General features: G+C 37.6%; 1 protein-coding gene across 1 annotated transcript in view; it reads left to right on the top strand.

The window, feature by feature from the left end:
* LOC109033969 (prolactin-releasing peptide receptor) overlaps window positions 1–5,966 on the top strand; it is a 186,903-nt gene extending 180,937 nt beyond the window's left edge. The window contains exon 7 of the mRNA XM_072303774.1: window positions 2,392–5,966. Coding sequence (XP_072159875.1) covers window positions 2,392–2,590 — 199 coding nt within the window. The 3' untranslated portion in view covers window positions 2,591–5,966. The remainder of the gene's footprint in view (window positions 1–2,391) is intronic.
* Window positions 5,967–17,074: the final 11,108 nt, after the last annotated feature.

Genomic DNA, 17,074 nt, shown 5'->3' on the forward strand with positions numbered 1-17,074 from the left:
GCCTACAGATATCAAACGCAAGTGTTACCATGTTATTCCATACTTTTAACTCATCGTATGGTAAAAAATACCCAGCTGATGGTGAGAAATACCTAAACGATGGACAGACACACCTAACTGATATTTACAATCCGGGTATGGTAATTTTTATATCGAGTATGATTCTCACTTTCATCTAGATGCTTAAATCGACCATTATTTGGCTTTTTATCACCATATTTTTTTTTACTATACCATTATGGTCAATCCCACTTCCACTTTTTTTTCAGTGCAGAGATTGTTTGTTGAATCTGTTTGAAAATTTCACGGAATTTAAGTGAAATTTCCGGACAGCTTCGTTGAACGATTTCTCTGTAAAATAATGAAATGGGTGGACATTTTGCAACGTCGCATGGCACTGGTGATAATTTGGCCGGAAGGCGACGATATAACATAGACCTCTGTGGAACTTTGTCGCCATTTTGTTTGTTTACATTGGGACAAACTAGGAGCGAGGGGGGGGGGGGCTGGGGTTTATTTACATTGGTCCAACTGTGGGGCTACATGATAGCCGACCAATCAGAGAGCGGCACACTTTTTCTGCAGTAAAAGGATTTAGATGCCAATACTCTCTCGTATAGGTACTCTAGTGACCACTACTTCATGAGCAGAAAAAGATAATTCAGTCTCGAGCCAGTGGCGTGGCGTGCTTTACGATCTATCGATATTTTCCCATTTGGAGCTGTGGTAAATAATCGATCATTAAGGTGTTCGTTGCGAACACCCTGTTCATCGATACTTTTCCATAGATTTAAGTGACCGATCAATCGATATATCGCAACTCACGCCACGCCTCTGCTCGGATTATTTCATCACAATGAAAATTTTGAGTTCTCACGTTCAAGCTTTACCTCCTGCTTCACAGCAATCGCTTTGAAGTATTTCAGTTTTTCCTTCAGCGCGGCAACCGGATGGTTCTTGCGAGTTTGAATTGGACGTATTTCTATCAAACGGAACTATGTGCATTAAGACATGAGCCCTGATACCCATAAGAGTACATGCAAACCAGGGCTCACTTCATAATGTACATAGGTCCGTTTGATAGAAATACGTCCAATTGGTCTCATGAAACATGCATGATCCTCGCATCAAATCCACATCTAGCTTTATCCGTCTTTTGTGCTTTGATATCGTTGTGAAACTGGAGAACGCGCTCGGCCGAATCGGTTGTTGGGTCGGACGCGAACTTTATTTTTATTCATGTTTTCATTTGTTTAGTAGCCGTTTTCGGCAATTTATTCCGTTCTGCGGGTAAATAAATTGAAGGACTTTGAAACAACGACGAAAGGCAACAGATCAGGGTCTTATCGCTTCTTCCAGAGTACTTTCCTCGAGACTTTTTTTTTTGTATAGTATACAGAGCTACTACTTATTTTGGGCTGTGAGCAAGCGGGTCGGACTCTTTACAAAGGCCTCACGCTTGCGCGAATATCCAAGTCAATGGCTGAATTCTGGAAACACGTAACCTTATTACAGCGTTTCAAGATCGCCGTTCGTATTTTATTTTGATATCAAAAAGCTGGCTGAAAACGGTAAAAAGGAACCATAGTTGCACGCTCAGAGTAATTTTTTTTGTTCTTTTGTTTTATAGCAATTTTATTAGTCTTAATACATATTGCATCATAGCCAAACAGTGGTATGTCCGAGACGAGAAGAATGTGCATTTTTAACATATAAATTTGTGCATGTGAAAGATTCACAGGGTACGAATATTAATTTCTTATATCCTAATTAATACATTGTAATTAACTTCGTAATATGTTCATATAATTTTAGTACACTGGAAAAAAAACACAATGGATCTAGAGTCCACAATCTTGAAAACATTGACAAGAAAAAATACTCTTGATTCAATCGGATTTTTGCTTGAATCAAAACGAAATCCGCTTTAATTAAGAGGCTTGGTTCTTGATTTAAGCTAGATTCTGATTGAATCAAGAGTACTTTTTCTTGTCGATGTTTTTAAGAGTCTGGACTCTAGATTCAATGGTTTTTTTCCAGTGTATTATTTAATGAAAATTTACTTAAATTAAATGTTGACATTCTTATTGCTGTCCCCGGTACCGCCCTTTTGGACACTGCTCCAGGGGATTCAGGGTACATTATAAACGTTCTTTTCACGATCTGCTCCTTGAATATCTAACTATGCAGTGGAATGTTCTCCCCATGCTGCTGTGTAACTCACAGAATGGACTAATTCGATTATATTTCGCAATAAGGAACCACTATTTGTGACTCATTTTAGAAACAACAGATGCCATAGGTTACCGTATGCAGAAATGTGCTTTTACAGAAGAGCCAGAGGTGGTGGTTCCTCATTGCAAAATGTAATCCAATTTGCGTGTATTACAGGGAGACGAAGACGCGGTTCAAGAACTATTTCCGGTTCAGCTACCGGAAGCAGCGGAGTCAAACATCGGCGGAGGAGTCGCAGGTCTGCGAAATGACGGAAACTACAGAGGAGAGGCGAAATAGTTTCCTCTCGGATTTCAACTCTTTCAACAGCGGCCACCGCAACTCTGAGGCCATCATGAGGAACAGGGATCTATAAGATTACCCTCCATGTTGAGGACATTTGAAGATATTGGCAAAATATCAGAATTTTAAAAAACTCGGAGAAGTCAAATTAAGTAAATTGCGGTAATGATAATTGGATTGCATTTTGCAAAAAGGAACAAAGAGCATTCCAATGTTGCTAGGATTGTGCAACATACATGCTTCCCGAGACAATCATTGAAATAATGAAACAAATCAGATTTACGAAGGTGATTTTCGTCCTGAATTCATAGTTTATTGAGAATAAAGATAAAACTTGTATATCGATGATCGGTTTATATTTGCAGGGTGAGGAAAGTTGGACAATCTTAGCGACACTGGAATGCTACTGGTTCCTTTTTGCAAAATGCAATCCAATTTTTTTTCTTATGAGCAGTAAACTACCCGGCCAAAAAATTTATATTTTGGTTCGAACGGGAAAATCTGAGGATTTTATACAGGTATTTATTTGACTTAAGACATACATACATGGACTAAACATTGTTTTCAAAATTTTGCGCAAAACATGATGAACTTATTGAAAATTTCAAAATTCAACTGTTGAAATTAGCATTTTATTTGCTCAGTGATCCAAATGTCTTGCTTGTGTTATACTGACGTCGTATTTCAAATCGGTTAAAACATTAACCTGGACGTCTTTTAAGATGAAAATTATTTCCTACTTTCTAGGGTTTTTTGAAAAGTGTTAAAGAATATTGTGCTGAAAGAGAAAGTAAACTTAAGTGGAACGGAAGTCCAGTCATTTTCCGAACTTTCAAAGTTCGATGCCGATTTATTTTAAGTTTAATTCACTTTTTTTGAGAGCAGTTTTTAGATCGCTGATTTCCATGCATACTATTGACGCTGTCGTTTCACTTGTAAGTTGATTTCGGAAATTCTCGATAAGTCTAACGTGTTTCAAGCCAAAATTTCATAATGTCTTGCGGTTATTTAATGCTTATCCTGTTTAGTTATCCAGTGTATAAGATTGTAAAGTTTTTATATTAAAAATTACATTTACTTTTTAGTGTGTTTTCAAAAGATAAAACCATGGATCCTTATTTGTGGTTTCGTCAATATGATTTCTCCTCGTCAACCTCCATCATCGATCCAATCTGATTTCGTTTGAGATTACGCTGGAATCTCTCTTAAACTAGTGCGATGTCGTTAGGATTCCCGGCTTTTCCTACATGTCGATTGTCGATACACCCTGATTTTGCAGTAGTTCCTCAGATGCTTTAGAATTATTTTGTTACCATGAAATTTTGTACATAAATCTACTCCATATTTTCTATTTGTTTGTATTTTTCTATTCACTATTTGAAATGTGGATCAAAGTCAAACTATCTGTGTTATGAACCAAATTTAGTAACGCTTTTGTTATATTTTGAACTGTACATATTACGAAATTGAGCTCGCATTATTTTTATTAGGCTCGGATAACAGGCCTGCCCCTTTTTCTCTCCTCCAGTCTGCCGCCCAGTGATCAAAATATAATCATGCAGATTGATCTGCCAATTAAACCTATGGAAAAGGATCGATAAACAGGGTGTTCGCAACGAATACCTCAATAATCGATGCTTTACCACAGCTTCAAATGAGAAAATATCGATAATCGATCACTCGTGTTTCGCCTTAAAGGCACTTAGGTTCGTCTTCCTGTTGTTGCGCGTTAGGAAGTCCCCTCCAGAACGTCTGCATTTTATTTTGCGCACCAGAAAAATTCGCAGCAACAACTTCATAGAAAAATATCTTTAGAATTAAATCCTCTTTAGCGTGATTTTAAAACGTAATAATTTCGCGTTTTTGTCAGAGGTCGAAGAATTGGGTAAAATTAGAGATTAACCTAATAAAACAACTTTGTTTTCAATCAGTCGTGAACCAAATACTATAAGCTGGCATACTAATTTTTTGACCTGCGTGTACAGTTTTTTCCCCGATACTGCTTCTTCTGTCGTGCTTTTAAGCAAGGCGGAAATAATTGTACTACAAATAAAAATGTAATATAAACTTCGACGCGTTTTGAGAAAACCTAAATTTCCAAAGGTAATTTTTTCATAACTGAGAAACTGCAAAACGGTAGTTATGATCCACATTAGGATTTTAAATATCGTGAGGTAAAATGCTCTAGATATATCAAGTACCATCACGTACAAATATGTGCTCAAACCTCTGTTTCTGAGTGGTGTAAACTAGTAAGTTTTACATTAGAATACTAATGTCGTTCAACATTTGAGTTTTCCAAAAGGACACTTGCACGTACAAGAAATTATTTCAATTGTGTGTTTAACATTTTCGGGCATTAATGACAAGAAGCAGTGTAATATCCAATCAAGGCTAACTTTTTAACAGTAGAAGTAATAAATATTTTTCTTCGAAAAATTTAGAGTGGTTTTCTCCAAATATACTCAGAATTTGATCCTTCATTGTCTAAAATTTAGAATATTAAGATTAGTTTTCTCATAACGCGTAGTATCCTTAAAATCCGTTCCTTTATTGCCTACATAAGTAAATTCAAAAGAGAAAGAGAAAATATATGGGTGGAAATTGGCATGTGTATTGTGTAGTCGTGTATGATGATATTGATTGGGATTTTTGACTTGAATTTAAACTGTGATATTAATATTACTTTGAATGTAAGTACGCTTTGTGTTGAATCTCCCGTATTTTTCAGTAAGAGTTACCAAACCCCAGAAAATGCACCAGATTAATGCTTGACTAAAATAGATAATATGTTATAAAAAAATCAGGGACTGCAAAAATTCCACTGTAATGGCTATCTTCCAAGATTATATACGCAAAATTTGAAGGCTTTTTCAGGATACTTTGTAAGATTGTTTTTGATAATAAATAATTTTCTCTCAGAATAGCTGTGTAAGAAATGTAACATGACACGGCTGGAATAATCCCCATATTATTTTCACATGAAAAAGTGACACATTACTCAGTAATGCAGGAAAACATAGGTCAGTTACATGAAATAAAAGTATTTAGCATATTTCAACATCAAATATGTATCACCGAATCCATCTTGTTGTAAATCTCATTATTAGAGAAAGGTAGAATGATACTTTTGGCAGTTCTTATTCTGGCCGGTCCGAAAGTAAAATGTCAATCCGTACCACAAAATATGCACTTCACTAAAATTTGAAAATTACTTTTAACAAAAATGTTCGTCTTCATACCTCTGAGTCTCTCCAGTTAGAGCTGAAACTGAAATGCTTGAACTTTACGAATGAAATCATCCAAAAGCTGGTTCTAATTTAGCCGACTTCTTATTTGTTATCTGTCTATTGAATAGTTTAAATGTTTATTTACATGAGACATTGTCTGTTATTTCAATTTTGTAAATAAAAATACGCTCAGTAAATGTCAAAATATTTTTTTGCTTAGACACAGTTGTTGTTATTTACATTACTTTTCTACTTTACGTCATTTTAATGATGTCGTAACTATACCCAAATTGGTAACGCATCTATTTTTAATGAACCTTGCGCCCATTAATATGGTCATATTCTAGAGCTTACCAGATATTAGCCATGTTCCGTTTTCACATAAACCTATTTAACTAAGATAAATCGAAAATCCTCGTAAGCCTTTTCATAAGTAATTCCAGTGTAAAGCTTCCTTTGAGAGACAAAAAAGTAGGTTTTTAAAATAGCATTACAAACTGTGCTGTTTCAAAGGTCTTTAAACTAAATTCAAAATTCTTAAGCTGAATTTCTCTTAAAAGCAAATAAAACCGGAATACACATGCTCAGCTCTCAATATTGCAAGGGATATCTTCACTTCAACGAGGAGATGATCCTTGGAAACCGTGATATATTCTTAGAAGCTCATGATAAAAAGATAATTAATTTTTTTCCATAACGTGGCTTTTACGTTTCAAGTTGTGCTAAAGTAGAAAATATTGAAAGGATAAGCTTTACTTTGAAAACTTATACTTAGCCAAGAATTCTTTTTCACAGGGCATAAGCCCATTTTTCAACCTGATTATTCTAAGAATCTGCAAACTCAAAGCGATTGAGGCTTTATATCAGTTGATACAGAGGAGAATTGCAAATGAGCTCCTGGAAATGCGTAAAGCACTACGTCGATGGCCAAAGTATGAGACCACGTATTTCCGCTCGTGACGTCACAGTCTTTCTGTCATGTTACTTTTTCTTTGGAAAACTAGTCAACGTAATTTCCTGGAAACTTTCTTGATTTGTCTTCTCTGTCATAGCAAAAAAGTTTGTATGAAAGTGAAGCTAACTCTCTTGGATTTCTTTTTCTCAGACTTCATCCCCTCAAAAAAAAAAAAAAAAAAAAAAAAAAAAATAGAAGCGAAAATTTCAAATCCCAGCAATGGAAATACGTGGTCTCGCACTCCACCTTTTGATACTTAAATTGCTGCACAGTGATAATCGACCATTAACGTTGATTGGTAAGTATTTCCTCTGGCTTGTAAAACTTATATCTCTGCCAGGAGTATCTCAATTTCCTGGAAATCTTGGCAACCTCCATCCTGTTAATCATCAAGATGGGGAGTAAATCCGTCTCCCTGCGGAAACATATATTTTCAATTGATCATTACCACCCTATTTAAAATGATGATATTCGTTCCCGTATATTTCAGATGGTATCGAGTCAACTTTGGCTCTGCCTCCAGATCAAAGGATTATATTCAGTTCTTTGTCTTCTGAATGATTTTAAAATTACTTACGAACATACTTTAATTGGAGTCGCATTTGACTCGATCAATTAGTCGATTAACTTAATTGCCTTACCTTCGATTACAGAATCTATCTTCAGTTCTGTTGCTCAAGTATAGCCCTTAGAGCACTATTTTGTAAAAACGAAGACAAACGGAACCAATACAACATGGAAATCGAGCAAGGGAAAGAACGTGTGTTGACAACGGCGGAGCTGTAAAAAACGTAAAACGTCGTTGTATAAAAACGTCGTAAAAGCCTTCAGACGTTGCTATATTTCCTTCATAACAAGTGAATTAACTTGGTAAAATGGGATATTTTTCTTTAAAATTTTTCAAAAATTTTGTTCGCAATCTTATCAAAAATAGTTGACAAATCCATAAAAGAAAATACGCACCTCCCCTCAAGAATGAAACTTTTTATCGGAGGAACTTTGGAAATTCTGGACTGACGATGTATTTTTCTTTGCACGGCAGTTTGTGCGTTTTATGGCTGTAAACAAATCAATAAACTTTCATTGATTAATTCGAATGATTTTTTAAGTTATCCGGACCATATTAAAAATTTACCGTGAAGTTTACAAAAAAAATCATTAGTTTTCCGAGAAATGTGTGTATTCCACGAGAGCACTTGGCAACGTGTGAATGTAGTTCTACGCATACGGAGTGGCATCGCATTACACATCACACGCAAAATGGTTATTTAAGAAGCATCAGTAGCAAATGAGAATCTGCTTGCTCTACCACGATTGCTCATTCGTAGGTATTTAGCGTGAAGCGGCGGAAAATAAAAACGCCTTCAATTGATTGAATAGGCAAGATGAGCGCATAGGAGATCGAATAGTGGTATCGCGCCCTACAGCACATATCTTAAGCTTTTGTATTATAAACCGTGTATTATTCAATAAGATCCTTCCAAATGACTTTAAGCTCCGGAGTCCTCTGTGATAAACGCTGTCAATTCATCCGAGACAGTCAAGCCAACTCAGTGGCGTGGCGTGCTTTGCGATATATCGATTGTTATGCCATTTAAACCTATGGAAAAGGATCGATAAACAGGGTGTTCACAGAGAACACCTTAATAATCGATTCTTTACCATAGGTTTAAATGGGAGACCAATCGATACATCGCAATTCACGCCACGCCACTGAGCCAACCGCAGTTACACACTCAATCGACTCGAGAACGGTTTCAGCCGTAAAGAACCTGTTTGGATGCTGCTCAGCACATGGTAAGTGGGCAGGGTATGTTATCCCTCCGGTTTATCCGTGGACGACCTGCCAACGCGAATTCGCGGGGATTCTGGTATAACGAGCGCCAATCGGATTATGCGCTTTGAGCCTCCGTCTTTTGAGCTTTAAGCTCACACAAGTTAGGACGATGCGTTTAGAAGCTGTGCTGCCAAGTGAACTTTGCAACATCAAAAAAACAATCGAACAATATCCCTTTTAAAGACAGTCTTTAAAAGTCTTTATCTGGTCGCATATGCTGCAGTTGAAATTTCAAAAATTATGCTACAAAGATTTTCATTGCAAATTTTCTATCGCATTATACTCATAACATTATACTCATTATATTCTTTACACTTAAAATCTCAATTTTAAAGGACTCCATCGTCGAAATGTGAGACACTTAGCGAAGGTGGAACTCCCGAACTACGTATCTCATTTCTGGTGTTTCAAAATCTCTGCTCCCATTTAATTTTTTCATAGGATATTCTTCACATAGAGGAGGGAATTCACGGAAGGACCCAAGAATTTACGTTGAGTTGTTTTTTTTCAAATTATGAAGTATGACAGGAAATCTGCAAGATCGCAAAACCGAGTTACGTGGTTTAGACGTTTCGCCGTCGATAGGGTCTTACTAAGGTAAGGGGTCATTTGGACCTATTTATACCAAAAGAAACTATGTCCCACGCAATCCCTGTGCACATAGGTCCTTTTGGCATAAATACGTCCAATTAAGGAACGACAATGGTGACGGCCCTTACCACTTTATGTGAACTCGAAAATGGGAACCGAAGGATCCTACGGGTAAATACCAGACAACGTTTCTTACCTCGGACAATATTGCAACGTGGCCTCAAATTTTGCACTGTCCGCCGTGCCTTGCCTTTTAAAACGTTACGTCTCATGGTTTTAACGTAATGGCCCGCAAAGTCATTTTGCTGGCCCAGCCCCATACACCATTATTGGGAATGGATCAAACAATAAGTTATTGTTACTGTGAGAAATTATGGTGATTTCGTTATTCAAGATAAAGTCCCGACTTGGCTTTTTTCACGGGTGAGATAACCTCAGAAAGGAGCGAATCAAAATATTGTTGAGCTAAGAGGCATGTAAATTCAAGGTTAAAACTGCTGTTTTTCTCTTTCTTTATGTTTATTGTATTCGGTAAAAATAATTTAAATTTATTGCGCTTAACCGTCTATCTATCAGGTTCTATAAGAAAAATTGAGTATACTGATTCCTTGAATGTACACGCTTCTTGGGGAAAACGATCTCAAACATCTGGTTATGTGTATAAAAGGGTAGCTCCTAATCATAATTGAACATATTCATCTTAAAAGGAATTAAGTACATAAGGTTTGCGTTTAACATAGTTCCTTTTAGCAGGTTATAGGACATTTTGTCAACGATGTTTTGTCCGCGCACATGTTTCTTCTAGTAGTTCACGTCAACGCATTTTTTCAGCAGGGGAGTTTTGGTCCACCTACCAATGGAGACCCAAAGTTAATTGGTCCCCGTGTAAATACAAATGATAATCACTCACAACGTTTTTGGATGAAAATGTATAATGTCCCGGACGAATGAGGGTTTTTTTTTTTTTTTTTTTTTTTTTTTTTTTTTTGTCCCAACAGAGAAAAACGTATAATTGAGATTTTTGGTAAAAATGGGGGGGGGGGCGTCAATTCTACGGCGGAAAATTCACTAAAACTCTCCACACCTCTTTAGTGCAACAGGACTTCAGTAGCTTTCATGAAAATCCCATCATTATACCTGACCTGGATAAACCTATTGATTTGCCTGAGCTAAAGGCTCTTAGATTGTTTCTGTGTACGATACTCCGATATACGGCGCCGGCGTGCCGCGGCGCTGGTATTTTGTGACGGAGGTGTTGTACGGTATCGCACGATATTGAAGGCACCCCAACGTATCATGATCCATGGCTTCTTTCAAAAGCACGAAGTTCCCTCGCAAATTAAATCGAGAGACGACGACAAAAAGAGCGCGATAGTCGAAAAACTTACTAAGTCCTGGTATAAAGGTAATAATGTTTATCATGATTTTTGAACTTCATTAGAGGAAAAAGTGACTCGGTTCAAACAGAATTATGCTCAAAAAAGGAGGGGTATCGTTAAGGGCCTTTTTTGGCCCCACCCTAAAATTCCTCAACTCCGCGATTTTTTGGTCATTGAAGGTCTATATTTTACGGAATGCACAATGGTTTTGTCATTTCCGGTCTATTTCGGGGTCTACCACTGGCCTAAACATGGGTCTGAAGGCCAATTTTGGCGAAAAATGCGGGTTTTTCAGCATTCGACGCGCTGTTTCGTAACGATCCCTTCGGAGGACAAAAAAATCCTTCAAGTATGTTCATTAGGGATGTAAGAGAGTCACTTTGGCCAATTTTCGTCGATGTCAAACTTTGCGCTCATAGTTAAAAAAAACTTTTTAGAATTTTTCATGTTTTTCATCATTATTTAAAATGGCTTAAAAAAGGCGACTCATCTTACACCAGAACTAAACTTTTTTGGCAGAAAATGGTCGTGGGTGGTCAAAACCTTCCTCTAAGAACTTTTTCCGATTTAAAGCCCCCCAAAAAAGCCGGTGTTGCCATATTTCATTGCCTAAAATCATAGAAAACCGAGTACTTATTTCAGTATTTGGGGGCTATTTCTCGTCGAGCTCATTCAGAAAAGTCCAAAAACCTTCATTTTTCATATGTTATAGCCGAATCACCAGTAATTACATACATTTATCTAACTACAGAACCTCCCATCGCGGCACGGCGTTGCCACATCATCGGGGAAAAATCGAGAAAAATCCACGTTTCCCTGGTTTTGAGCCATTTTTTCGGATTATGCGGATGGAATAAAGTTGAAAGACTTAAATTGCAGTATTCAGAGATGCAAGTGGATCATACCTTGTGCCGGTATTCATTACTTTAATATATTGCGCTTATAGACAACCCATATTCTTACGATTTCTAGGCACGATATTCGCGCAAGAGGATGCGACTTTCAAACATTGGCCGTGATCTGAAGTCCGAAAGAAAGTAAGCCATGTGTCAGAATCGCGAGTCCTCAATGCTGAATTTTTACCCGCCCTGACAACCACCACCATCCCCCTCCCTCCCCCAGCCCTCTTATCGGCAGCGATTGTTCAGAATTCTGCTTCCCTAAATTAATTTAAAACAGTAACTTTTTATCTACTCCACCTAAATTCGCATTTATTATCGCATATATTATTAATATCGCATTTCGCACATTTCATTTAGCAACATTAAACTTGAATTTAAAATTGTCCTTACCCTCGAATAATACTGCTGCCCTCGTTGCCCCCTCCTCTCTTCTCAGGTTTCCCTCACTCCTCTCCAGTTGCATCTTCATCTGTCGCCTCTTCATCAGACAACGCAACATTCTCTGCGCAATGATGGTGGAATTCTCATCTTCGTCCCCTATTCTGGATGGTCTAAATGCGTTGATGAAGCTGCATATAATTCTGACATAGACAACAGGGCGAATTCGGCAGTTCGGGGGCAGGGTCTGATGGAGAGGACGAGGAACCTGATGAAGAGGCGACAGATGAAGATGCAACTGGAGAGGAGTGAGGGAAACCTGAGAAGAGAGGAGGGGGCAACGAGGGCAGCAGTATTATTCGAGGGTAAGGACAATTTTAAATTCAAGTTTAATGTTGCTAAATGAAATGTGCGAAATGCGATATTAATAATATATGCGATAATAAATGCGAATTTAGGTGGAGTAGATAAAAAGTTACTGTTTTAAATTAATTTAGGGAAGCAGAATTCTGAACAATCGCTGCCGATAAGAGGGCTGGGGGAGGGAGGGGGATGGTGGTGGTTGTCAGGGCGGGTAAAAATTCAGCATTGAGGACTCGCGATTCTGACACATGGCTTACTTTCTTTCGGACTTCAGATCACGGCCAATGTTTGAAAGTCGCATCCTCTTGCGCGAATATCGTGCCTAGAAATCGTAAGAATATGGGTTGTCTATAAGCGCAATATATTAAAGTAATGAATACCGGCACAAGGTATGATCCACTTGCATCTCTGAATACTGCAATTTAAGTCTTTCAACTTTATTCCATCCGCATAATCCGAAAAAATGGCTCAAAACCAGGGAAACGTGGATTTTTCTCGATTTTTCCCCGATGATGTGGCAACGCCGTGCCGCGATGGGAGGTTCTGTAGTTAGATAAATGTATGTAATTACTGGTGATTCGGCTATAACATATGAAAAATGAAGGTTTTTGGACTTTTCTGAATGAGCTCGACGAGAAATAGCCCCCAAATACTGAAATAAGTACTCGGTTTTCTATGATTTTAGGCAATGAAATATGGCAACACCGGCTTTTTTGGGGGGCTTTAAATCGGAAAAAGTTCTTAGAGGAAGGTTTTGACCACCCACGACCATTTTCTGCCAAAAAAGTTTAGTTCTGGTGTAAGATGAGTCGCCTTTTTTAAGCCATTTTAAATAATGATGAAAAACATGAAAAATTCTAAAAAGTTTTTTTTAACTATGAGCGCAAAGTTTGACATCGACGAAAATTGGCCAAAGTGACTCTCTTACATCCCTAATGAACATACTTGAAGGATTTTTTTGTCCTCCGAAGGGATCGTTACGAAACAGCGCGTCGAATGCTGAAAAACCCGCATTTTTCGCCAAAATTGGCCTTCAGACCCATGTTTAGGCCAGTGGTAGACCCCGAAATAGACCGGAAATGACAAAACCATTGTGCATTCCGTAAAATATAGACCTTCAATGACCAAAAAATCGCGGAGTTGAGGAATTTTAGGGTGGGGCCAAAAAAGGCCCTTAACGATACCCCTCCTTTACCGCAGCAAAGATTTCCTTTTGAATTAATAAAGGAAATAATGCTTGTTCAGAGACAAAAAGGTACTTATATGTAAAGAAAAGTCACTTACATCAATCGGAAACTCACTTTCATTCAGCAATTTTATTCTTGGTTCAAAATAAAATCTTCGTGACGGCATACTCAAGAATGTTTCTGCCTAAATCAAGCCACTTTTTTCTCTAATGCAATTCAAAAAGTATGCTAGAAGTTATTAAATTCGGATGGTAGGACTTGGTGAGTATTTGGACAACCGCTACTCTTTTTGTGTCGTAGTATCTTGCTTTATTTTGCGAGGAAAGCTCTGTACTCTTAAAGTATGACTGTCGTGTTTAGTATGTTAGAGCGCCTTCAATTTCGTATGATACTATGGAATACCTCTGTGGCGAAATAGTTGCTTGAAGCGCCGCGACTTGGCGCGGGCGACCAGCGCGACACACACATTGGTGCCTACAAACCTAACAGGGATACTTCACGCATTGCGCAATGCGTGAAGTATCCCAGTTAGGTTTGTAGGCGCCAATGCGCTGGCAGCACGCCCGCTCCGCTGTTTCGCTCTAATATTTAAAATCGCGGAGTCAGCGTTTTTCAACCCATGATTTTGAAATTTTTGCGATCTCTGTATGGAATTTTCTCATTTTATCTGATGAAAAAAATCATGCATTAATGATATGTATTATAATAAAGTATGGCTCATTGAGATTGATATCGATGCGATCGCTTGGAAAAAGTTTTAAAAATATTTGTCACGTTTTAAAAATGTAAATTTTTTTAAAATGAAGTGATATTTTCATTTAAAAAAAGAGGGAAAAAGTATATTTAAGGTATATTTTAAATCGACAATTTTAAGGATAGAAATAAAATCAAGTATTTACCAATGACAATTTGAAAAAATGAATCAAAAGAAGAAAGTAACATTTCATTTAAAATAACACTAACCATAACAACACCTCCTTCCCTCCCAATTTTCTCATTTTTATATAATTTTACACAAGGAATAAAATAACAAGCTTGGACTAAGTCACTGTTGCTTATTTTCCGCGTGGACGTACACTACTGTTCAAAACAGTTACACGGACAAAGAATCGTTGACGAAATGTCCTTAGCATGAATAGTGTAGATTACCCCGACATCACACCTAAAAATTGCAAAATTTCCTTCTTCAAAAAACAAACCTCAATGCCAATGGTTCGATTTAAAATTTCCTGTATTTTTTACTATCTTTAAAGAGACACGCCTTCAAAAAATCGAGTTTTGTTGCATAAATGTCCTAATCAAAAATGAACCATGGTTTTGAAATGCCTCGTGCAAATCTTTCCGGATTCGTCGACCAAATCAAGTTCTTGCTACCAAGTTAAGGGAACCAAGTTTAAGACTTACCCCTCATTCCTCCTTCTTTTCCATAAATAAACAATTCTTTGCGGGGCAGACTTTTTTCGGACGTAAATTTGTTCAGGAAACTGAGTGAGATAAATGTTTAATATGTGGTGTGGAAGCCGGTCTCAATTTGGTTGGTCTCTTTAGACCAACGCGCGAACTGTGCGAAAGCATTTCGCGGTTATCAATCACATAACCACCGCCCTTTCGCCGCTTAGGCTTGATTTAATACCTCATTCCGGATAATTTAAAATTATTCCCCCAAACTTTCACTTACCATCCGCGAGTTTGACAAGAAATAAAGCTCCCACAGAACTTCGCCAGCCCGCTCACCACTCGCTCACTATCGAGCAAATTTTAAGATGAGGTAAGTCCGTTCTGTTGTTCTTTGTGATGATTAAATTAGCTCATACCGTGCCAATTTTATGTGCCTTCGCAGCGATTACGACATATTTTTTACACACATCTCGCAAATAAAAGTGTGGAAGCAATTGCCTATTTATTGGCTTCAAGTTTGTAACTTCGTAGGTATTGTTTTCTCCGGTGTTATCAATGTTGCCAAATTTGCAACACTTTTAAAAAAAATGCTCAGGAATGAGCCATTTCGAGTTCTTTACTTGACAACCTTGCTCGCACTCGAACAGTTTTTGACATTTTGGGAGGTTGAGATATATGCCAAGCAATTTAACGTAATGTCCCAAGTTAATTCATAAATTAGTGCAGCTATATTCGCAACTTTCTGGGTTTTTTTTCTGAAGTTCCTCGCCCAGACGTTCGACTAATGCAACGCTGAGAGCACATTAAAAGTTCGACTCAATTTGAGCTGAGGTTTAAGCTACACAAATAGATAATTGACTGTGTAAAAGTTTTCCTTTTGTAATCAGCGATTCGATTATTTTCGTTTATTTTTCTCTCCCACCCGTCGTCGGTTTGCATTTAAAAAAGTTTACTTTCGCTGGCATCAAAGGGTTCAAAACAAACACATTGAAGTGACGTTCTGTCAGACTCGCCAGCGTTGCTTCAATAAACCTGAAAATGGAGCTTTCTCATCTTTCTTTTCCACGGAGCAGTAAAAGAGTGCTACTTAATGCCTCATATTTGGCACCGCTCTCGGTGCTTTTACTCCGCTTTTTCCCCGGAATTTCTGCTGCCTCTCTATGATTTTTTAACCCTTTCCACGCTTTTTAGATTATCCGGCATGAATTTTCACCACAGCTCTAAAAGCATACTAAAAAAACAAGTTCGTCTTTAAAATGTTTTAACTTGATTTTTAGATGGCAAATTTTTAAGATTTAATGAAAATGTTTTTCAGAATAATTTTAGAAAACAACTTGAGCATTCTTGGTTTTGGAATACTTGTTTTGAATGTTAAAAAAGTTTTTTTCATATGTTCATGGTTTAAAATGAGTTTAAACTAGTACAGACAGAAAACTTGCACATTTTGGTACATTTATCTTTCTCTCTAGGGGGACAACTTTGTATTTTGACATTGTTTTTGTAGCATTATAAATTCTAAAGAGTGTCTTTTTCAGGAAATGTTTCAAAAAACCCGATGGAACCATCACTTTTTTTATTAACATGCTTAAAAGCTTTTAAAGTTTCCATGCATTGTCCAACCTCTCCCACCCCCTCTTGCGCCTCCGCGGCCCGCACCGTAGGTGACGCGTTGGGGAGTTCATACCTTGATTTTTTCGCACCTTATTCTCATTAATCAATGATAACTATTTATTCTAATCGGAAAATGTTTAACTTGATGTGACTGAGATGATCACCTCCCACTTCCTAGCACGTAAGTATACGTGAATTTGGATGACGTCACTTTCACCAATACTGAGCATAGAGACTCAGCGCTTAGACAGATATGATTGATTTTTGTAAAACTCTATGAGTTGTCTATCAAAACAACAATGAATCAACAATTTTGTCACATGTAAGCATAAGAGCCTCAAATAATATAATCAAATCCTGCATGGGCAAAAGGCGATGGGTTGATTGATTATTGAAGAAAATATCAACGCTGAGTATGATACGAGAGAAAACTTAACGTTAGCATTGGTTTCCCACAATTTTTGGCCAGCAGGATAGTGTAGAGCCATGTTATTGACTTTGAATTATTCACTCAAATCCGTCAGGAACAGCAGCTTCTTTATTGCCCATCGAAGAGCACCTTCTTTTGCGGGGAGACTTCTCGAAAGCTGTCAGCTGCCAGGACTGGAGCTGAGTTGATTAAAATTTTCTTAGAACTGAGTCTCAGCGTTTTAAACGATGCTAGAGCGTAGGCTTGGTGTGAATGCCGCGAAAACTACGGTGAGAAGAGGAGGGCAAGAACCTCTC

Source organism: Bemisia tabaci, chromosome 8, assembly GCF_918797505.1.
Source record: "Bemisia tabaci chromosome 8, PGI_BMITA_v3".
In the NCBI taxonomy this organism is placed as follows: Eukaryota; Metazoa; Arthropoda; class Insecta; order Hemiptera; family Aleyrodidae; genus Bemisia; species Bemisia tabaci.